Here is a 25,259-nt window from a genome sequence, read left to right on the forward strand (position 1 = left end):
TTAAACATTTCCAATACATTTTTAAGCCTTTTAAATGGAATAAAGAAAGTCTAATTTCATGAATTTTCCAAATGTTTTAGTACAGTTTTAACATTTAACTTTTAATTTTTCAAACTCAAAATTAAATATATTTTAGTGCAAACCCATTTGACACAAAATCAGAAGTCAATGCTGCAATGTGTTCCTTACCCAATCTACACAGCAGTTAAGACATATTTGTCTTCACAGGTGCTCCAAATCAGTGACAGTGACTGATCAGGTGGCAAGGTGACCCATTCCTGAGATTCAGCTCAGTATTTTTGTCCCTCAAATTTTCCTTGGATATTGTGATAATATCATGATTTTGAATTATTTTGACCAGGATATTCATGTCATGAAGATCTGATATAGCATTATGTTCATTTGTAAATTACCTGAATGACAGTCCCAAAGAAAGTTATTTTCTGTATGTATATGATGATAGTAATAGTGTGTGTTTCATTCAGGCAGTAATTGCCTCCGAAGCCAATTGACTGTCTCTCCTTTGCTGCAGTTATGCTGCTCTGCCTAAGGAGGAGCTCCTTTTCTCCATAAACACAAAGTAATATATCGAACTCTCTCCCGGTTTCCATGGCGACTCGTAGAATCAAAGGACTGTCGCCCCACAGAGAGAGGGTCCTGGGTCCGAGTCCCGGTTCTGGTTCCTTCTGTGTGGAGTCAGCCCTGTGATAGACGGTTACCTGTCTGTCTCTACATGTCAGCCCTGTGATAGACTGGTTACCTGTCTGTCTCTACATGTCAGCCCTGTGATAGACTGGTTACCTGTCTGTCTCTACATGTCTCCCTGTGATAGACTGGTTACCTGTCTGTCTCTACATGTCTCCCTGTGATAGACTGGTTACCTGTCTGTCTCTACATGTCAGCCCTGTGATAGACTGGTTACCTGTCTGTCTCTACATGTCAGCCCTGTGATAGACTGGTTACCTGTCTGTCTCTACATTTCTGCCCCTTGATAGACTGGTTACCTGTCTGTCTCTACATGTCTCCCTGTGATAGACTGGTTACCTGTCTGTCTCTACATGTCTCCCTGTGATAGACTGGTTACCTGTCTGTCTCTACATGTTAGCCCAGTGATAGACTGGTTACCTGTCTGTCTCTACATGTTAGCCCAGTGAGAGACTGGTTACCTGTCTGTCTCTACATGTCAGCCCTGTGATTGACTGGTTACCTGTCTGTCTCTACATGTCAGCCCTGTGATAGACTGGTTACCTGTCTGTCTCTACATGTCTGCCCCTTGATAGACTGGTTACCTGTCTGTCTCTACATGTCTCCCTGTGATAGACTGGTTACCTGTCTGTCTCTACATGTCTCCCTGTGATAGACTGGTTACCTGTCTGTCTCTACATGTCTCCCTGTGATAGACTGGTTACCTGTCTGTCTCTACATGTTAGCCCAGTTATAGACTGGTTACCTGTCTGTCTCTACATGTTAGTCCAGTGAGAGACTGGTTACCTGTCTGTCTCTACATGTCAGCCCTGTGATAGACTGGTTACCTGTCTGTCTCTACATGTCAGCCCTGTGATAGACTGGTTACCTGTCTGTCTCTACATGTTAGCCCAGTGAGAGACTGGTTACCTGTCTGTCTCTACATGTCAGCCCTGTGATAGACTGGTTACCTGTCTGTCTCTACATGTCAGCCCTGTGATAGACTGGTTACCTGTCTGTCTCTACATGTCTCCCTGTGATAGACTGGTTACCTGTCTGTCTCTACATGTTAGCCCAGTGAGAGACTGGTTACCTGTCTGTCTCTACATGTCAGCCCTGTGATAGACTGGTTACCTGTCTGTCTCTACATGTCTCCCTGTGATAGACTGGTTAACTGTCTGTCTCTACATGTCAGCCCTGTGATAGACTGGTTACCTGTCTGTCTCTACATGTCAGCCCTGTGATAGACTGGTTACCTGTCTGTCTCTACATGTCTCCCTGTGATAGACTGGTTACCTGTCTGTCTCTACATGTCAGCCCTGTGATAGACTGGTTACCTGTCTGTCTCTACATGTCAGCCCTGTGATAGACTGGTTACCTGTCTGTCTCTACATGTCAGCCCTGTGATAGACTGGTTACCTGTCTGTCTCTACATGTCAGCCCTGTGATAGACTGGTAACCTGTCTGTCTCTACATGTCAGCCCTGTGATAGACTGGTTACCTGTATGTCTCTACATGTCAGCCCTGTGATAGACTGGATACCTGTCTGTCTCTACATGTCTCCCTGTGATAGACTGGTTACCTCTCTGTCTCTACATGTCAGCCCTGTGATAGACTGGTTACCTGTCTGTCTCTACATGTCAGCCCTGTGATAGACTGGTTACCTGTCTGTCTCTACATGTCAGCCCTTTGAGAGACTGGTTACCTGTCTGTCTCTACATGCCAGCCCCCTTATGACAGCTGGGATCGGCTCAGACATCAGATTAGGTAACAGTCCAAGGTTTTTGCAAGCCTAGATAGCTCTACTCTAGCAAACTGTCACTATGTCATGGTAGAGAGATCACAGTGACACTAATATGATAATGAATGCTTCTGTTCCCAACTTGTTTCCATGAGTGCAAGCCTCTGAGGATAACAATATACAGAAATGTACAAATATTGAACATTGCTGGAGTTTAAATTTTTTCAGCTGCCACGAACTGAGAATTATGTGAATTTGCCTAAAATTTGAAAATTTTAGAATTTTGAGTGTACGACTCAAAGATTTGCATCTATTTGCATCTTCAAATTTACTTTGTATGCAAACGTGCCAATCTCAGTAGAGAGACACTATTAATTAAATACAAATTATGCTTTTCTTTTGTCTTAATAAACTTCTCGTCACACTGTCCACATACATGTTTGAAGGTTTTATGCAGTTTTCTTGCGGGGAATCAGACATGTTAATGACGGGGCTTGACGTTCAATCCTAACAAGTTTCCTCCCGACACTATTTTGCTGCCGCACCACAGCGGCTTCTGAAGCTTAGCACCGCCCACGATTGTGATTGGTTGAAAGAAATACAGAGCGGTATTTTCCCCGATCCCGGAGATGTGATATACTGTAGCCAGACCTTCTACTGTGGAGACGGGGCTAGCAAAGCTGGACTATACCAACAATGACAGCACTCTGGGCCATGAAACACAATCAATAAATAAACAGCAGAAATGAGTGGAAAAATTCAACACCAATTTAAAATGGAACATTCACATCACGTTACTTTATTGTCCACCATGGATTTCATTCAACCAAGTACAGTAGTTACATAGCTGTCAGAGATTGTGGTGGAATATCAAACAGACATCGTGTTAAAGTACTTCAAATGTGACAGTCCTGAAGTCTGACAGATATTCACTCTTCAACCTGCAAAACATCAAATAAAAAAATGATCATTCACTGTAAAGTCTTACAGACTCATCAGTTGTCTGCTTAATTTGGTTTAAGCTTAGAAACTGGAACATTTATAATCATTAATTCATTGATGTCCAAAATCTTTTTTACATACTTGTGAGAGTGATTGTAGTGATGTAAATGTAATGTAAATGTAATGATTCTGACCAATTCAACTCAATATAGCTTTTTGTGTTCTTGGCCATGAAATGACCTGTTTCAGAAATGTGGTAGTGCTCCTGTGTGTTATTACATACCTGCTACAGAAGGGTAGATGTATTCTGTGTCATCGTGGTCACCTGAGAGGAAAAAATTAAGATAAAGAAGAGAAAATACAAATGAGTAAAACATTGCTTCATGTGTTCAATCGCAGTTAACACTAGAAATGACTGTTGTGATAAAGGTTTAGGCTGTTGTACAGCTCTAATACAGAGTTTTCACAACATGGTATCTGTCTCTGTGGTCTCTGTAAAGGATGTTGAAGGTTTACTTGGCTGGTAGTAGTCATAGATCTTGACCACGGCTGGCTTCAGGTTCTGCACTGGGTGCTCCTGTACGAGCTCTAATGTGTGGTTGATGGCTATGTCCTTTGGTAACTGTTGGAAGAAAAGCAGACAGCACCATCAGAAACCGATCTGAAGAGCATCATCTCTGGTTCCTCACTCTGAATGTCTCCTACCTCCTGTATGTACACCACAACGTGATCGTCCTTGAGTTCCACACGATCCACTAGCAGGGCACGTTTGAGCTGTGAGGAGACCATAATCAGCTGGGTGCTTCATCAACTACACATGAAAAACCTTTCCATTTCTACTGAAGGTTAAGGACAGTAATAGCTCACCCTCCTCAAGGACTCTGGTTCTGGGACAAATCCAGAGAGCATTTTGATATCCAGGATCACCATGTTTGTGGTATTCTCCTTTCCACTATACCTGTAATGCAAGGATCATACAAAGGTGATGTTACCCTGCTGCTAAGTTGTGAACATTTCTCTCATGTCCAGCTTAGGAAGTTACTTAGTTCAAGCTGGTAGATAGAGGATCATTTGTTAAAAATGTCAGTATTCTTGTGTAGGACAGCGTATTAAAGCAAATTTGCTACTTTATTATAGTGGTCATAGAGGAAGTAAACACGTTGCTTGACCGGATGTTTGCCGTTGCTAGAACAACAAGTAAAAGCTTCCGCTAGTATTTACCCATTGTCATCCTGGATTGCACCCTATCATTCCAGTCCCACATCAACGTCACTCGATCACCATACTTCCATCTACGAAACATCTCCCACCTGTGCCCATCTCTCTCCCCCAGCAGTGCTGAAATTCTAGTTCACACCCTGGTCACATCACCATTGGACTACTGAAACTCCTTTTTGGTTCACCTGACAATCCATCCATAATCTACAACTGGTTCAACACTCTGCCGCCCGTATCATTACTAGAACACCCCCCCCCCATCAGTCACATAACACAACACATGTCCTGCAGCAACTCCACTGGCTCCCCATAATATACCGCATCATCTACAAGATCCTTCTCCTCACATTCAAGGCCTTCAACAATCCTGATCCTCAGTATCTCACGAGATCCTCCATATCAAGATCTTCCATCCAGCTCATCCTCCCACCTGCTCGCCTTGGTCACCATGGGGTCAAGAGCATTGAGTCGCTCAGCCCCCCACCTCTGCAACTTTCTGCCTCATGACATCCAACACTCCACTTCCATTACCACTTTCAAATCTCACTTAACATACTGCATCTATTCAGACAAGCCTACTCCCTTTAATTCAAATACTCCTTGCACACTGTTTTATTATGTTTTGCTTGCTGGTAAGAATGTTTGATTGATGCTCTAATTGTTTTTATTTGTTTGATTTTGTACAGTGACCTTGAGTGTTTAGAAAGGCGCCCATAAATAAAATGAATTATTACCCCCAACTGCACGATCAATACACACCCATAAGATGATTAAGGTGAATTTGGCATCATTTAATATTAACCAACAATAACCATCAACAGCCATCAGCCTAAGAACCTTAGCAAGGCATTGCCACACGTGATGTTTTAATTACAAAAATAAATGTGACATTCATAGGATTTTAGCTAGCATAAATGCAGGTTGTTAGCATCGTAATAAAGTCACAAATTTCCTACAGTGGCCTTAATACGCCGTTGAATCTTCTGTAACATGGACGTGCATGTTAATTACTTACAGGGACTTTATGTTGAGAGTGAGTTTAGATGTTTTGCTGGTCAAAGAGGCCTCTGGTTTGACCTCGACACTGAGAGTGGTGACAACAGCAGGAGTTGGGATGTTATAGCGAAGAGCAATCTAGGAGAGACATACACAAGGGAAGTTTAATATTCATGAAAAGAAAACAACAATCTCAAGAATGTTCTTTTCTGTAATTTGATGAAATGTAGGCTCAGGAATTATTAATTGAGAAGTGTCATTGTTGCTGCATTTAAGCATCAAACCATGATTCAATTCAATTTGATTTATATAGCCCCAAATCACAAATCTGTAGTTTTATGCTGTACAATCTGTACAGCATAAAACTCTCTCTGTTCCAGGACACGCCCTAAAAAAGGTTGGTTGATTGAGTTACTGTCAAATCTATTGTCTTTATCGTCTGTTAATACAAATTCAGATATAGGGTTGATAATTAACTTCTGAATATTCTATAGCTGGGGAAGAGAATGTGCACATATATGTTTGTGAAACAATATTTATCCAATCTATATACAAATCTACTGTATATACAAAGACAAAGCTGGAAATTCTTCTGATGATTTTCTGAAAAATTAGATTTGGTCAAAATATTATTTTCAATGAAAAGCATAAACTTTCAATTTGAATGAATAGCACATTAAAGTACAGTAAATAAGGTGATTTCTATATGAGGCATTCCATTCTGTCCTTTCCCCCTGAACGGTAATCATTTATTTCCAAAGTGTATTTTTGTGATATCAGCTTCACATCATTAGCGCCACCCAGCATTCATTTGTGTTTGGTGTGAACACAGCATAATTGTGCTGTGGATGGTGTGTATATAACACTGGTGCTGAATCATAGTGCATTCACTAGTCGTGGGTGAACAAATAGGCTCCTCCCACTAAATATTAACAAATAGCCTACTGCTAACAACGTATATGTCTTATGGCTTAACTTCTTCTGCACCTTCTTTTTACCCTGGCATTGGAGTCACTGGCTATGAGAAGATAGATGTGAAGGTATTAGGGCATAATGTTTGACCTTATGTAGATGACATGTTGTTATATCTGATCATTCCTTTTCAACCACCTGGACTAGCTCAAGTTTTGGATTCAAATTCAAAAAGTGCTAATTGGAGATAGAACAAGAGGACTTGGACAATTAGTCCTTATTTAATACTTAGAAACATGGATAATAGACAGCCATAATGAACTTCATGAAGAAAACTAGCCTCTTTTCTTAATTAAAAGAAGACATTGAGTAATGAGTTCTTCTGCCCCTGAGTGGAATATTAAAAGCACAAAAATTGTATCTAGATATATTTGCTTATTATTAAAACCCCTTTCAGGATCTGATTTTTAAACAAGAAACAACCTCAACTTTTAACCGGCTTGTTCAGAACGCTGCTGCTAGAGTTCTTACAAAGACCAAAAAATGTGAGCACATTACACCAATTCTTAAATCCTTACATTGGCTCCCTGTATGTCAGAGGATTGATTTCAAAATCCTCCTGCTCACATATAAATCACTACATGGTCTAGGGCCGAAGTATATCACTGATATGCTCCCACTACATAAGCCTTCTAGACCACTAAGATCTTCTGAGACCAATCTGTTAGTGATTCCCAGAGTAAACAACAATCACGGGAGAGCATCATTTAGTCACTATGCAACAAATAGCTGGAATAAACTTCCTGAAGATGTAAAACTTGCCCCAACTCTGACCACTTTTAAAACTAGACTGAAAACTTTTATGTTCACCATAGCTTTCTGCTAAATCTTTTAATGTCTGCACTGTTTTTAATTATTGCAAATATGTTTTTATTCTCCTTTCTTTCTGTAATGCATTTTTAAATTTGCCTTTATTTTCTTTTAATTCTTTTTCCTCACTTTGTTGTATGATGTGAAGCACTTTGAGTCTGCCTTGTGTATGAAATGTGCTATACAAATAAAGTCGCCTTGCCTTGCCTTAACCCTATTAAGACCGGGGGATATTGTATGCTGTATTTGTGATTTGGGGCTAAAAGTGAATTGAAAGTAATTGGACAAAGCATAGTGCAGGTGGAGGTACATTGGAGATATGGCACTTTAACCCTGCTCACATGAGGGCTGCTTGTATTAGCAGTTTGCGGTGGTGTACAGTGACCACTGACCTGCATTACAGCACACGCCGTGCCCTTCACCTCCAGGCTGTACTTCCCTGTCGTGTCCTGCAGCTGCTTCTCCTGGTAGAGCAGCTTGTTGTTCTGGTTCACATCAAATGTCAGCTGTCCACTGGGGGACTGGACCAGCACTGTGCTTGAACCTTCTGGACTGAACACCAGAGTGGAGTAGAGAGCCAGAGCCTGAAGAGCCACCACTGTGTCCTACAGCACAAATCACCAAAAAACAACACATACGTTATGTGCTTGCATTTATACAAGTGGAAATTAATTGACTTTTGTTTATGCAGTAGCTTTCACATACAGGAGTTCACTTTTTATCAATAGCAGGTCTCTCTAAAGTTGATTTTCATACAGAAATCAATTAAGAAATGTAGAATGCATAGTATTATCGTAGTTACTGTGGTACTGCTACTGTCCTATGTGTGCTATCATCACCAACACTACACTGCTGAGGTACTGGTTAAGTTGCTGCCCTATGAAAACCATGCATCTTTAAATTATGTGATTTTGAATTTTTCAGATGATTAGGCTGAAAATGTATCGTCAAAGTTTATTTTTAGCTCATGATAAGTAGACAATGATAACATGGTTAAGATTCAGTATTAGGTCACAGCCAAGCCACACACACTTCAACGTACTTTGGTTGTTCATTTGTCCCAGAAGACTGTACGTTTAAGCAACTTTAAGCTGACGGCTGTACCTGTGTGGAGGAGAAGCCTCCATAATAGTTCTGCTGGCCTGTCAGCCATCGGACGATTTTGCTGGCGTAGCCCAGGTCTTCAGCAGTGGGAGAGGCACTGAGTTTAGCCAGCAGCACATAGGAGCTGATCTCCACAGACAGAGAGGCGGACGTATCTTTCGCAGTCTGAGACCAGTGGAGGAAACCTCCTAAAAAGAGCCACAAACAGGCACAAGGTGAGCTCCATTCACAGTAATGAAGCCAGAAGGATTCTTGAGGAGGATGACTCACCCTGCTTTAATGCAACAGTGTCAAGGTGCTTCAGGAGGTGAGCTTGTGTCTCCATGTCTCCTGCCAGGGTGAAGACGTATGCCAGCAGGGCTGTAGTGTAGGTGTTGCTGAGGTCACTGATGGACTCACGGAGGCAAGACAGGCTCTTATTCACCACTGGATCCTAGACCACATTTGAATAGATCATCGACATAGCAAGTTAATTCAATGTAATCATTATTTTGTCTGTATTCAGCAAAACTTGAGACAAAGAGCTTGAGGCAATACTACTGGAGGTTGGTAGTGGAAATAGGACAGGAATGGAGTACTAACCAGCACCACCACCTAAACGATGAAGTGGTAGCAAAGATATACCAACCTTATTATCAAATGACCAGGAGCGAGTCTCTTTTTTTATCCAGCTTTGCTTTGGATGTTGTACATTTTCTATTTTTCTGTGCTGTCTGCGCTACAGTTGGTAACGTTGGTCAGGCTGCTCTCACTCAGCTTTCGTACTAAAAAGTACGAAAAGTAAAGCACGATAATTCCGTATGATTTCCTACGTATTACACAGAGCCGTCGTCATGTAAACAATGCGCTTTATGCTGGTAGTTAGAGACCATCAGGCCTAAACCTGACCATAACCTTTGGGGGGTTTAGCTCAGGAGGTAGAGGGGCTTAGCTGGTGACTGCAAGATTGCTGGTTCGATACCAGGCTCCTCCAATTCTAACCCTAACCTTACCTTTTACCCTAACCAACAAACGAAAGATCATATACATTCACTGAAGGATTAATATGAGAACAAAATGCATATTTTTCGCTAGGAATGTCATTAAAACATACTTTAATGCCGAAACAGCTTTAAAATTATGCTGCATTTTCCATTATGAGTGAAAGGAATGGAAGCCATTTTTCACTGCAGGGAATCGTGCATGCGCACTGGTGTCATTTCAAAATTCTTAGGATAATACACGAAAAAATTGTACATAACTTTTCATAAGTTTCCATACGAAAATTCATGAGAATACGTTGCGTTGGTAGTGTCTTCAATCTACCCAAATTCTCCCATGTGACCCCCCTCCTCCGTGACCTCCACTGGCTCCCTGTTGCAGCATGCATCCAATTCAAGACGATGACACTGGCCTTCAGGGCCATCAATGGAACGGCACCCATCTACCTTCAAACACGGGTCAAACCTCACGCCCCGAAGCGAGCACTTCACTCCTCTACTTCACAACAATGATATGTTGTGGTTTCTTTCTTTTGACAAATGTACTTATTGTAAGTCGCTTTGGACAAAAGCGTCTGCTAAATGTAACTTAGATGCTAACCTTAGCCAGTTAGCAGAGCTGCTTGTTTCGTCAAACTCTTCCTAGTTTCAAAATAAAAGTAGCCAGCTATGGAATGTAATAGTGCATGTCATATTGTGTGTTAGTAGGGATAAATGATTGCTTAGTTTGACACAAAACAATATGTCTAACATTCACACAAAAGATCAAACCTGAAAATGAACTAGATGGGTTGCATAGTACGGACTAATGTTCCTTTACTTGCTATTTTGACAAAGAGACGCTTTCCTTCAACAGTTTACAACCCAGTCATCTGTGGTGCCATGCTACACATTTAAAGTTAAATGAGTGTATTATTGAAATAAATATTGCTCTTTTTACGACACCAAGTGAGTACTGAAATAGTACGTGACACATTTCAACTAGATAAACTAAGATTTACATTTATTTACAAAAAAAACAATGTCTAAAAATAAATTGTTATAATAGTTCTTCTTTCTTTCTTATCAGTGTAAAAGTGATTGGTTGGTCTATGTGGTGTCAAGGAAATGATTGGTTCTACTCACAGCTATGGATGTGTTCATCTCCAAGAAGGCAGCAGTGATGTAGGCACTGAGAGTCACTTCATCAGACACCCCGCCCTGTAAGAGGAGGCATAACACAGACAGAAGGGTCATCGCTGCACCTCCACCCGACTCAGCAAACTCAGATGATTTATTTAACTGCTGCAGCAAAATGCAGTTCAGTGAAAATTAACAATCTTCTCTAGTTTCAGTCACCATCAGTGGTTTTTCATACAAACTCCAGAGAGACTTTACTGACCTTCATTCTGTTGTTAAAGAGCTTTCCTGACCGTTCAAAACAGCCATTTTCTCGTTGCATATTCTCCAGCCAAGTCATAGACTCTTCAATCTTTGTCGGGTCAATGTAGACAAAAGACTTTGCTTTGGCAAAGGATCTCAGCACAAACGCAGTCAGCCTGAGGAGGATATGAAGACAAAGCTGGACATTAAATGATATACATGTGTGTTATAATCACCACAATATACGAAACATAACACTTCATGAATTCATTAGAAATACTTGTTTGTGTTCATACAGCACATTATTGGTATTGTGTATAACTTACTAGGAGTGATAATATGGTTTAAGAACAAGTCAAATCACATTTTCCATAACATGCTGATCTTTGCAGTAATGTGCTCTAAAATGATCACATCTATTCTTACGTGTAAAGAGAAAACTGTACAACACGGTTAATGTTCTCACCAAGTGTTCCCCGTTCCTGAACCAAAGGTGCTGTAAGCACCATTATAATGCTTGTAGTTCAGCTGTCTCTGGTAGCCTGTAGCACAACACACACACACACACACACACACACACACACACACACACACACACACAGTCAGATCTCGTAGGAGTTAAGATGAGTTCAAGATCTGAGTAAATGTCTTCATGACATCTCTACGGAACATTCCTTTACTGGACGGCTGACAGTAGAGACATGACGGAGAGAAAGGGGAATGAAATGAAACCAAGGTCACCCAGGTGGTCTGGGGGTTCTGGTGGGTACCACGGGCTGACCCTAATCTGTAGTCCATAACTGGAATGATGAGCCCTGTCGAGCGGTAATGCAATCTGCGTATGTTTTGTACAACCAGTATCAGACTGTGATCGACAGTGTCAAATAAACTGATGCAAAGAGTCACATTCTTTCATGGAATCACAGCCAAGTTAACCAACTGGACTGTACACAGGAGGTCACAGAGGGCAGAGGTCAAACAGGACAGAGGTCACAGAGGATGGAGATCACAGAGGACAGATATTCCCCCAATTCACCTCCTCGTGATCAAATTGATTTTAAAATCCATTCACTATATCCTTGTGTCACGGCTGTTTGTGATTGTGTTTTTATTATTATTATTATTATTACGTATTTATTCCACGTCTTGTCTGCAAGCAGACAGACAGACAGACAGACAGACAGACAGACAGACAGACAGACAGACAGACAGACAGAGATTCTCTACAGAAAACATCACATGCATCACGTGATGCTGCTCTTCCGGTGTGAACTGACCCTAGACCAGCGTCAGACTCACCACTACTCAGGTATTTAGTAGCTTTGTCCTTGATGGCTGGGGTGAGCTGGTGGGTGTTCTCCAGGTACTGGAGGATGTAGATGTTGGGGGCGAGGAGCGCCATGTTCTGCTCCCCACATCCATACGGCATCTGCAGCAGACCATCCAGGTTGTTCATGGCTCGACCCAGAATGTCACCTGCACTCATGAGGACCCAACATGCAACGCATATGTAGTGTATGCTGTTATACCACCCACAAGCATTCTGTTATCCATCAGCTCATAGTTAATGTCTTGAGAACTATTTACATTTGCAGTACAATTTTTCTCCATTATACTAAATCTGTTTGCTCTTTCCCGCTGATAAATACAACACAAAAACACTCAACTTCCATCTCAGTTCATGTGAGAGAGCGATGACTTTGAGTTTGTTGAAATGAAAATGAAAAAAGAATGCATTCGTTTACCCAGGACTGATAATGAAGAATGTGCTGATCCATAAATCACATTCTCAGGGAGTTGTATGTCTATTTCCTCAGTCAAAGCCTCTCCTGTGTGCAGACAGAACAAACATCATTTAGATGCGTGGATGGTCAGCATATTATGTATTGAATCAGGGCAGACTGCAATTAAGATCAATGCCACGACATTGGCCGTTGTTCCACTACGTCGAGAGAACGTATTGACAATAAATTAGTCTTAGACACACTCACAATGAAACCAAACGCTACCATGCATTAGTCATGGAAGGTTCTGTTCCATTTTTGTCATGCAGTCTACGTCATTTACAGTATTGGGCTGTCCACTTTCAAACAGTTTCACATGCGTGGGTTAACAGTCTGACCTTTTGGACAGAGCAACCAGTTGTAGGACTTTGTCATCTCAGTTCCTTCGGCCTGCGAGGGAAAGGACATCATGTGAGTTCTCATGTTTCTATCTGATTCATGGATTTACCTTTACTCCATCATCTTGTTTGAAGGTACCAACCTTTACTATGAGAGACTTTGTCACCGTGTCGATACGACCTCTGTCTGGCACACTCACGATCTCATTGTCACATGAAGCGTGGGACGCCACGGCCTCGGCAGTCACTGTCACGTTCACGACCCCTAAAACAGATTAACAAACTTGATACAAAATTCAGAGGTTTTTCAATGTATGCACTATTTTGTCACCGAGGTGGATCTCACTGATTTAATAGAGACGGAAAGCCTTTAACATTTCACACCGGTGTGCATGCTAACTCTCACCTAAGACTTCAGGGGCCATGGTCCAGCTGACGGTCTTGCGCTCACCGCCGCACAAACAGGATGTGTATTTGTCACCAGAGAGGGGGGTGAGGTTGTATTCTAAGGAGTGGGCTGGAGTCACAGTGACCTGTGACCCAACAGACACAACATATATTTAAAAAGTGCAGCACAATGCTTCACCATGTTGACCATTCAAAGGCACATCTTGCACAAGTTTGAAAACTGACTGAAGAATATTATCAAACATTTCCAAGAACAGGTAAGTCTGTTATTATGAGTGAGTTGAGATGGATATATTCTTAATTCTATATCCAAAATCTTTTGGATATAGAATTAAATGTATTGTTTGTTCCAGCTCATGCATATTTAAGATACTCGGTGTTTCCTGAGAAGAAAAACTACTTTTTTGGCACCACCTGGTACCAAAAGGGAGTCGAGTTGAGCCAACCCATGCAGTGGAGATCATGCATAAGGTGGTACATAAACATTACACCGCTAAACTGCAGCATGTTAGCATTTAGTTCATGTCCAAACATTACCCGGATGCAGCTGCTCAGGTAGTTGAAGGTGGTTGCCTTCAGTTCAAAGTGCTCCCCCCGGATGATGGAGTAGGGCAGGCTGAGCTCGAGGAAGAAGGGCTGGAAGACGGTGATCTCTTTCCGAGGAGCCAAGCCGAAGCCCTGAGGGGACAGACAGAAAGCCTCCGTCTCCCAGGTGGTGATGGTGTCCGGGGCAGTGAGGGGCACGTCCTGCGTTCCAGACTCGCTGCATCAGCAGAAACACACAGAGGCATTCGAAGCAGACTGGCAGGATTCACATTCATCAAAAAACAATGCAAGAAAATGATGACGAGAATATGATTAATGCATTGGCTTATTGACAGTAAAATGCCATATTATACTTGCTGTGACCTAAAAATAATGCGCAAATGTTAAATGGTTCTCCTGCTGCTGTTCTTGACTTCTTGTCACTCAAAAATGACAGCAATACAGGGTTCTATGTTACAGAACAGATTCCAGCAATATTCAAAACAATATTCATTATCATTAAGTCACACATGCACAATGCAGGTCGGTGTGCCATAATAAATCATCATATATATATATATGAATAAACAAAAACAATATATAAGTCAATTTAGAAACATGGAAAAAGATTTTTTTTATTCGTTTGTAAATTTAAAGATTAATATAAAAGAACAATTAAAAACATTTTCATTGATTTATTAATTTATTTCTGTATTTATTTAAATATTTAGATTTATTTATTTTTGTTTTGCATATAAATCATATCATTTCTTTTCTTATTCATTTTGCTTTTTGTTGAAGGGCTGAGCTGGCCTTCTCGTCGCGGCTGAGTAGTCAGATTCCTCCTCACATAAAAAAATAGATTAATTTAAATGCTATAAATTAATTTTAAAAAAATAAATTAAAATAATAATAATTGAACAAATACATGTGAATATAGGAGAAAACACTCATAAATACTATTTTATATTTTTTTTAATTTGTCTTTACGCATTTATTTTGTTCTTTTACATAATGTACTCCTATGATTCCAACAATATTCACCTGAAAACTCACCAAGTTGAACTCCTCATTAATGTGAAGATGCGATTGGCTTTGTCACCAAATCGCTTCCCCTTCAATCCAATAGAATGAAGTGACTGGGTGCTAACCCCGATCACAATGCAAATCAACTCGATATAGACTATTTCCCAAACACAGTCATTATTAAAGAAACCGTAAAATATATTTTTCTAAGCATCACAATATGAGTCGTTGAGCAATCAGGTTAAATAAAAATAAAACGTTTCGATGAGCAAACCACTTACCCCACTTCTATCAGGTCAAATATCCAGGTCTCAGGAAAGAAAGTGCGGACTGTCTCTATTGGTGTACCTTCATCATAGCTTCCGCCAATACCACCAGGAGCATTACCAAGCATGACTGGTGTGTCCATTCTGGCTACGTTAGGAACAGCATGATATCTTAAACTAATACCTGAAATGAAAGCAGAAATATTCCATCAGAAGCAGAGGAAAGTAAAAACACAATAACCTGTTTTAATGCTGGCAAATATTTTGTCGCTCGATAGAACAAATAAGTCACCATAGCCATGCCCCTGGTGGTATTCTCTTCCTTTGTACTTGAGGCATGAGGGCACTTTAATAACCAGGTTTGTTGCCATCTTCATCCCGACATTCTAGACAATACAGCAACATACAGGCATCACTCAAAAAATGATTATATGTGCAACACAAAAACACATAAGTATATACATTATGAAGATATTGTACATTCATGTTTGTGCAGGAAGTACCTGGAAAACTGAAAAGGCATCATCCCTGTGGTTATCGTTGGGGTAAGGCATGATGTATCTCCTCGGTCTCACATGTAAGCATTCTACAGGATCTGAAGCTTGATATGGAATGTAGGTTGATTTTCTGACAGGCAACAAGTCAAATATCTGAAAAGAAAGGTATGGTTTAAAGATAGAAACTGGCAAATGTTTGTTGTGCTATGAAAGCCTTTTACTGTGAAACCTGGATGTAAATGATATTTGTCAAAACAACGTCTTCATCCATGAAACCGGCTCTTCCTAGCCTCACTAGTGTGATCATAACGTAAAAATAACACAATCATTATTGTGCTGGATTTGAATAGCTGTATTACACGATCATGCACAAATCATGCACATTAATATCCCACTATTATTGCAAATACAACAATATTGCAATTTGATTGGGGTCATGTAAGTAGCCTTTGGCCTGTTTACAGTTAGATCCCTGTTGTACAGTAGGTGTACAGAAGCAGCTACCCAGAGATAGCGATAGAGATTTGCAGAGATACATGCCCGGAAGAAAAACCCACAATTCTGGTTGTAAGCAGAAACAGACCCTACTTTTAAAAACTTTATAAAATATCAACAGATTTTTGGATAGGCATCACAACACCAACCTTCTCAAGAAGGAGTGAAAGAGGGTGGCAGGATTCAAATGGGAATATTAGTGGAATATTCATTATTATTTACCATGGAAAACAGCTCAGTGGAATATTGTCTTGACTATTGCAACTCCTGTGCATGTAAACGTAATCAGTAACCGTCTGTAGGCCATGACACAAGGGAATAGCAGCAGACAACTAACTTTACCCTCTACATGGATGGTGACGTTAACGTGTGAACAGATATAGCAGAGGGAGCAGAACTCATGAATGCAGCTATTTGCGGTTGATTTCAGCAGCTACCTTGTCTGCATTCAGAGTTTGTCCCGGTTCCTTGATGAGCACGCTCTGGTCCACAGCACTCACACCACACAGAGAGTTGGGCGGGGCAGTCATCTGCAGGGTGGTCTCCTCTCCTGGGACTGCCGAGGATGGAGAAAACTCCAGCGACACCTGACATGCACAGAGGAAGCATCACACCTCTGGACATTAGGACCAGATGAGAATCAAGATCTTTCCCACCCAACATAAACATACACATCACTGACCTTTTCACTGAGCCTACTTTATATTGGTGGTAGGAACATTAGAATGACCTCACGCCATGCACACAGAGTGATTACTGGAGCTCTGTATCTAATGTGTTATTCATGTCCATCTCCCACTCCCTGCTCTGTATGTTTTGGGAGGGACGGGGTTAGAGCCCAGATACCAATAATCAATGCTGCACTTATTCTACATTTGCATGTAACAATCTAGATAAGATAGTAGATAAAGGTAGATAATAGATAATAGATAAGGTAAACTTTACATAATCTTTCAGTAATATTAATAGCTAATTGCAATGGTAGCGTGGTAGCAACGCTTTGGAAATAACCTGTCAATCCCATGGTAGCCCAGCTCTCTTTGACTCTAAATGGACCATAAAGTACTAAATGAACATCATGCTGGATTGAAGTAGACTTGAAACTAGAGATTGAGACCATAAACTCATGGTTACAATGTTTACTGAGATAATACATCAAGAGAGAAGTAGGACCATTTTCTCATAGACTTCTATACAACCAGAGAGGAGTCGCCCCCTGGTGGCCAGCAGAGAGAATGACAGTTTAAGGCACTTCAGATTTGACTTGACCTTTCAGAACCGGAGGTTGCCGCCTGTACACCACTGATATACATTTTGATTCAACAGGTACGGGTGAGGCTCAGGTTTCCCCTCATACTGACCTTGGAAGCGAAGCATTTCTCCGTGAGGAAGTCAGCACTGTGGGCGATCACAGACTCACTGGGGAGGATGGTGTAAGCCACAACCTGGACTTCTGTTGCCATGTCTGGAGACACTGTCAGCTTAAAGGACACCTCACCCTCATTTACTGAAACAACAAACCAACTGTTATAAAACCACAATCGCCTCTTATTTGCCTCCATAGATCAAAACAAGGATGTAGTGCATTTGTAAATGCTCATTTAAACTAAATGAGGACACTTCAAGGTGCTCACCTGAATTATCTTGCACTTCAACCCGTTGAACTCCTTGCTTGACAATGGCTCCTCTGGCTAAAACCTGGGGAATTTACAGTAGATTACAATGGATTAGTGGTTATTTGCCATGTTATTAAGTACTTAGTGGAATATGTTTATATGATTGTATGTAAAAGGATCAGTGTGTAGAACATCAATAAGTGTGTGCTTGGCTAAAACACGGTTGCTATAAAAAGAGATGTGGGTCAAGTGTCAATATGCAAATAGACTTTACTTGGGGTCTCTGGCTTCACTAAACTGTCAGAGTTTAGCAAAGCAATGATTAGGTAAAAGAGGAAAGGTTTGGATTGGCCAATCATATTCACATCAAATATCATATATTTAAACAGATTCTCTTGGATCTAATCACTGATTCTTGCAAAATGGAATAAAAATATTATATTTCATTCTCTTGCATCATTTTTATTTATTTATGACTTTCCCCTAACAGTTAGTCTGCATTGGTTAAGACAGTTTCTAGCTGGGGCAGGGACTATGTTTTTTGGCATTTTTGGGCAAAAATTCCACAATACCATTTCAGCACATTTGTAATTCAAGTGGTAACCCAGGATAGGCATATTTGTGTAAATAACAGCCTTCATTCTGCAGCTCTCGCCTCTCTGTCTGAAGCCCCTCCCACCAGACGAGCTCGGGCCAAGACATACAGCAGTAACCTGGAGGAGTACTAGACACTCATCACCCTGATCCTGATGCGATCCCAATGCTGTGGTGGCAATTCTCTGAGAAATACTGCAATGTTATATTTGCTAACTTGTTAGTGTGTAAAGCCTCACACTGTGATTCGAGTCTCTAGCTAGATATAATAACAGTAAAGCTTTTCAGAGATGCAGAGAACATTTTTTCCTATAAGTTACAGCTATATGGTTAACATAAGGCTAATCCGTTAGCAACATCTCTGAAGCACTTTGCCCATATTGTCCGATTGTTTTGGATAACTCCGTAAGTCCGGTTACTTTGCAGGGTAGGAGGTTGTTGCCAAGGTGGAATACCAGTCTGCACTGGTAGAACAGAACAGCGTCTCTCCGAAATGACCTGATTGGCCAAAGTTTCCCATCACAGGCTTGATTTCCTGAAGTCTGAAAAGCGCTAAGAAGAGATCTAGTTTTCTCTCGGACCACTTGAGTTATATAGTGCCCTCCCCAGCTGTACTCGTTCCAAGTGTTAATCTCGATGTGCCCAATTGCTAATATTCAGATAAAAGTAGTGATTGGAGGTTGTTTTAGGTTTTCCTGCGCAATGCTTGTGCTCTAAGCAATTAACCAGGACAACTGTAATGTTCCCTACTATCACTCAACAAAGTCCGTTAAAATGCTAGCCCCAAAACACAAAGCATCCTGGGTAACATGGCTTCGTTGTCCCCAGCCGGACCATGTACCAAGTTGACCACCGTGTGTTCCTTTCAACCAGATGTTGGTTATATGATGTATTATGAAAGCATTGTCCCCATGTCTCTGGAAGAGAACCACCCAGCACTCACCAGATACATCACATCCACAGAGCCCTGGGCCTCTCCCACTACAGTGTAGTGGATGAAGATGTCTTCCTCTTTGTCACAGGGAAGGCTTCCGTTCTTCTTCTTCACCTCCAGGGAGCTCACTGTTTGAGTATGAGGAGAAGGAGCTTGGGCCAACGACACTGTGTGTTCTCCAGCCTCATAGTATGGCGTTCTGTTATTGGTGTAGCCCAGAATTGGCGTGTTGGCAACCTACAGAACAGAAATAAACAGAAGGAAGCTTCAGATTTTACAGCCAAAGCAAACGTTAAGCTACGATGGTGGCACCTTGGTCAGTTGCATTGAGAAACCATTTCTGCTTTGAACTGCCTTCTCATTTTCATGAATTGGTTCAGATATTGTATTCCAGCTTGTAGCGCTACTCCTTACTCACTTGGAGGAGGATGTCCCCGTTGAGGTTGGCTGTGCTAAATGAGAAAGTGGCGACGCCGTCGCTGTTAGTTGTGAGATTCTGCAGTCGACGTGCTGACCACCGTTCACCTTCAAACAGGTACACTGCCATGTCAGCAATGGGCGTATTGTTGTAATACACTGCTTTCACCTGTTGGAGGCACAACGTTGCGTCAGTGAGAATGCACATTGCATCAGTAACACCGTGCATAGAATCACACTGAAGAGGTGAGGACCACATGCACTTACTTTCCCCTCCACATTTGAGCCTTGATCATAAATCTTGGGTGTGTCAGTGAAGGACAGCTTTCCAAGAACATATGAAATACGGATTCTCCTCGCTTGTGGGCGTGTAATACCTGGAAACGAAGCCTTGATGTTACAGCAATGTGATGTATGTCATATTGTTTCAATATATCGATTGTATTTAATATTTAAATAAATGTAATGTATCATTAGACTTGCCTGTGCCCTCCTCTTCCACTTTGACACTGAGTGCTAGTGTATCTTGCAGCGCTTTTTGTGCAAGTTTTGTGAAAATTGACATCATGAAGGTAAATGTGGCACAGCCTTTCTTGTCCATCTAGAAAGTAAAATGAAACAAGATAAAACACAAATAAATAAAACAAAGGAAAAAAAGACATTTAAAAAGGTCCCCATTACTATTATTACTGCTTAATACAAACATGCCATTCACACTTTAAACTGGCTACAACACTTTCCTTACATTTGTTCTGCATTTTGTTTCGTAGCAACTTTGCTCCCGACACAGATGGAAATGTACTGGGCTGATAAAAGTCACACATCACTGAATCTATGGCTGAACAGTACGTGTTATACAGTGTTCACCTGGGCAGACACCATCACGGTATCTGTATCTGCATGTAGGGTATGGATTGTGTATTTCTTGAGACTGGCAGAGAGATTGTATTCTAAGCTTCACAATGATATATGGCTTCATGATATCCTGTATATGTTAACCTCTATTATATGTTTGAAATTAAAAAGATGTAAAGGTTGTAATGATGGAGGGATGAAAAAAGCAGTGATAGCACATAGAAAGCTACTGTTGCTGCAATGCTATAATGCATTTTCCAACACTAGGGATAAAGACCACTAATAAAATCACCATGAGACTTGGTCCCTCAAAACTTGCATGACTAACACATTTTGGTGGTCCAGCTCATGGACAACAAACTTTGACCATCTTTGGGATATTGTCACAGAAAGTACCCCTCTTTAGGTGCTTTACTTAGTTGAGCAGCTCCATCTGCTGGTTGACATCGTGACATTCAGTTCAAAGGTCACAAAAAAGCCGTAAGCTTGAGTCAAATTGTACGTCAACTACTATTTCCATGACGAAAAATTAACCTTAATGCTTCACAAACAAGTTTTAATTTTTGAAGAAGTTTTTCCTCTCATCCAAGAGGCTCTTAACATCATGGGGGGCAAGTGAGTCCTGGACCCACCCAGCCCTCAAGTGAACTATTCACATGGAATGGGTGTTGGATGGGTCGTCTGAGGGTCAGATGGACTGCTGAGTCATGACCTGAGGAACTGGCTCTCCTATGTTGTGCAACGGTTGTTTAGTTGTCCAGGATATCCCCCCCAAAATGCATACAACTCAATGTCATTGAGGGCTAGGTGGGTCCAAGGCTTACTTGCCTCTCACAGTGTTAACAACCTTGCAAATATCTAAACTCCCCACTAGTTAGTTAGAACTGAAGAATCCTCACGGATGAGGATAAGAAACGTCTTTAAAAACCTGACGCAAGTCCAGTTAACTATGACAAAGCCTTCAAGGATCACCATGACCTGCTTGACTGAGAACCAACATACAGTATCTACATTCTGTACGAGGACATGTAAGCTTCAGCAGAGGTTGCTATAGCAACCTTACCTGTTTTGTCTCCTTGTAGCACGGGGCAGTTATTTCAGGGATTCCCTCCGGATGTTCAGGGGTGGATATAAGAGCCACTCCAAAGTAGTTACTAAGAGGTCGGCACATCTCAACCTCAACACTGCCGGGTACAGGCTGTCCATATGTATACCTGGTTAGATGGACATAGAGGACTGTGTGTTGAAAAGGAGCCTTCACCACAATGGACTCATTATCTAAGAGTGTAAAGAGCTTTTACTTACACTGCACATATTTCAGCTTTGAGTTCTTCCTGCTCGATACTTACTTCATCAGCTGTACTTAGTTTTACATCAAATTTAGGCAAAACTGGGGCACAAAATATGATTATCAGCTTTGTTGCTTCATTACAAATAGATTGGAATGGACAGTAAAAAGCGAACAAACTTACCGTATTTCTCCACTTTGAAGTTGTGATTTATTTTCTCTGATCCGATCGACACAGTGATTTGGTAGGTCCCTTCACGGGCTTCGGGGTTCAAGGCGTAAGATAGCTGCAATATCTTACTATTGGATGTTTCATTCAGCCACTGTCCAATCCGGTTGTTGTTAGCATCCTAATACAGTCAGTGGAGACACCATGTGTACTTTTAAAGAAAACCTTACACTATCACCAAATATTATTTGAAACCAATGTCTAACTGATCCTGATTCATTGATTGGCAGGCTAGTGCCCAATTACAGATATATTGGTAGCAGTGTTTTTTTTTTTTTTTTTTATCAAACTACATTAATTTGATAAGGGACAACTACAGGTAAGAAAGAAAATGGAGTTTTGATTGTTTGAGTTTCCAAGGTCAATAATTCATTTTCACTATTGCTCTTTACTTACTGTCATCATTCATAAATGTCTTGCTCCAGCTGGTCAGTGGAAAATATATCCTGCCACAGTACATAGCCTACTGTATATTTGTCACAACTTGATAGCAGAATTACAGTCAAACATTTGCTAGAGTTTGGGATGACGCACGATGACATCCCAGACAGCTTATAAGGTATTTGTATGTTTTTAAGAGATTTACATGCTGAATTTATAAAAGAACATCTTGTTTTAAGGTATTCCTGTATGAATCAATCTTTCTGTCTAATGTCCCCAGTATACAATGTAACAATGTGTGGCTATTAGTCCTACCTCCATTTCGATGATATCATACTGCAACACAAAAAGAAAAAAGGAAGAGGGAGGTTTGTTAAAGGACCAGTTTGCTCCCATCATATTGTCTCCTATGAGTTTAGATTAAGGTGAAACACTTTCCTTAACAAAGGGCTTCAGTGGTAATAAGTATTTACTGCAGATCCCAACACAAACTACAGCTTTAATATTCATGATGTGAAAATATTAAATGTGTGAGATATATTAACAAAAAAAAGACATGTCTCTCATTCGGATTAATAGTTTGTTGTAAAACAACAACAACAACAACGAAAACAACTACAACAAAAAACAATACATACATAGTTTTAGTATTTAACCTTTAGTATAATTCCACCATTAATACCAATTCCACGGTGATTATGTTCAACATGTTCATCAGGAGTTGATTAGAAACATAGCTCTGCTTTGTCAATCACTTCATTACACAAATTTAAAACCTGCACCATTATTCATCAGTATCCTTCATACTAGTTCATGAATGAGATCTAAAGGAAGGAGACTCACCAGCTCATTGGCAGGTCTCAACTTGGTGTCCAGCGTGACGACCCTGAATTGCACTGAGAGAAATCAGAGAGATGAGTCTTCTACAACTCTGATACTCATACAAACACACGAGTAACAATGACCTTCTGTCCACTCACAAATGGCATGATTACTATCATGTTTGTGAGAAATCATAGATAATGAAATATTGAAATTTCCTTGTCAGCGAATCAGATTGTTTCATGCAAATATATGCAAATGAACTACTCTGATGCTGGCCAATAAAATCGGTGTTTTGGTACGACGGTGAAAGCGCGCGTAAAAAGCCGATGTAAACTAAACATAGAGGAAAGGTCAATCACTGCGGTTGGGAACAGGCCGATTCTTTACGATCAGTTCCTGTTTATATACAGGGGCTGAATTACTAAAACACATAGGATATAACAGGATCCATTATGCACTATAATAATAAAGAAGCTGGAAGTAGCCTGAATTAGCCAACTAGCGGGAAGCGATTTCAATTGCTGCTGGCTGCGTCCGCAAAGACATCTCCTTCACGAACCAGACACGCCTTCCCTCGTCGACCACCGGTCCGTCAATGTACGAGGAAGATGAGTCCCAGAGGCTCGCCTGCAGTTCCATCTATCGCCAAAGAGGCCGCTAGAAGCAATGCATCTCAAATCATACAGACTGCCATAAAACGTTTCAGGAAGAGGATAACGTTCACTTCTAAACATGCAAGGCGCTTTATTTTTAAATCCTGAAAAATGTCCGTTTACAATATGTGATGACATCGTGGCAGTGTGTTTTCTCCCCACGCTGCATGCACATCCCACTTACTTGTCAAATCTATGCAGTATGGTAGAGTAGGGTTACCTGTTTGTCCTGGGATGTAGATGGGCTTGTCTGTTTGGATGAATGTCCTCGGCCTGTAGACTTTGATCATGACTTTCCTTACTTCTTTTGAGTAAAATGTGTCACCTTGTACCTCCACCTCAAACTTCTCCACCTTTTCATTTTGCACTAAAGGAACCTGGGACAGAAAAACATTATCTAGACACAGAGAGCTTCTTACTGTTTCGTAACCGTTATGTAAGCCCATTAAGATTCTTATATCATACATTATGTTATATTATTCAAAAAACATTTTCAAAGTATCTTGAGAGTTCACCTTGAACTGAGTGCAGGTGTGGAAGTCTTTAGAGGTCATATGGGTGAAGAGGGTTGTGTTGGCCTCTTGGGTTATCAGCGTGACGGTCATGAGCAGAGTCTCGTTGGGCTGCAGGAGACTCGCACAGAACTGGGTGTCAGCTCCGGCTTCAAGTACTGCAGGAACGGCTACCATGTACTGCCTGCAGCCACACAACACACACAGCAGAGCGCTCACTGGATGGAACTGCAACGCACCAGAGTATGCTGCAAAAAAACACCACATGCTTGTAAGGTACACTTACGGTCCAGCCACAGCTCGATCCACACACATCCAGCCGAAGAGAACACACAGTGTCCACGTCCACATCTGAATCCCAGGACTACCCATGACTGACAGAGATGGTCCTGAGTGGAATGATCCGGAGTCAGCATCTGTTATATAGCCTCTGATGGAGAAACCCACCCCCGCTTCACACACACACACACACACACACACACACACACACACACACACACACACACACACACACACACACACACACACACACATGACTCACTCACTCATCATGCAATCCCTCTGTTTGAGTTCCAGGTATCCCATAAGTTAAACATTTGTAGACATCATGTTGAACATATGAGGCTGACTTCAGTTATAAGAATATATGAGAATTAATCTGGTGAGGTTCAAAGTTCAGAGAGATTTTATTCCAGCTGTTCAAATGGAAATGTGATATTTGTCGCTTTCTGTATATCAGAGTCACATTATTGTACTTTCCATCTCCAATATGATGCAACGTGTAAGCATGTTGTTCTGTACATTTCT

General features: G+C 41.1%; 1 protein-coding gene across 1 annotated transcript; it reads right to left on the bottom strand.

Moving 5' to 3' along the window:
- Positions 1–3,327: 3,327 nt before the first annotated feature.
- LOC311020096 (alpha-2-macroglobulin-like) lies at positions 3,328–24,865 on the bottom strand. Its single transcript, XM_084019931.1, has 36 exons — positions 24,739–24,865; positions 24,456–24,636; positions 24,161–24,317; positions 23,306–23,358; positions 22,778–22,798; positions 22,037–22,202; positions 21,870–21,954; positions 21,628–21,778; positions 20,193–20,310; positions 19,977–20,086; positions 19,711–19,878; positions 19,302–19,529; positions 17,783–17,846; positions 17,510–17,655; positions 16,586–16,735; positions 15,660–15,806; positions 15,449–15,542; positions 15,172–15,340; positions 13,877–14,102; positions 13,338–13,464; positions 13,075–13,196; positions 12,932–12,983; positions 12,555–12,638; positions 12,109–12,285; positions 11,276–11,351; positions 10,829–10,985; positions 10,573–10,647; positions 8,738–8,900; positions 8,468–8,655; positions 7,756–7,968; positions 5,601–5,719; positions 4,235–4,325; positions 4,073–4,141; positions 3,884–3,989; positions 3,651–3,692; positions 3,328–3,366 (listed from the first exon to the last, which is right to left on the bottom strand). The coding sequence occupies exons 1-36, from the start codon at positions 24,822–24,824 to the stop codon at positions 3,362–3,364; spliced, it is 4,386 nt and encodes a 1,461-aa protein (XP_083876057.1). The 5' UTR covers positions 24,825–24,865; the 3' UTR covers positions 3,328–3,361.
- Between the last annotated feature and the right edge of the window lie 394 nt (positions 24,866–25,259).

The sequence above is a fragment of the Eutrigla gurnardus genome, assembly GCF_963514095.1.
Source record: "Eutrigla gurnardus genome assembly, chromosome: 10".
NCBI classification, from domain to species: Eukaryota; Metazoa; Chordata; class Actinopteri; order Perciformes; family Triglidae; genus Eutrigla; species Eutrigla gurnardus.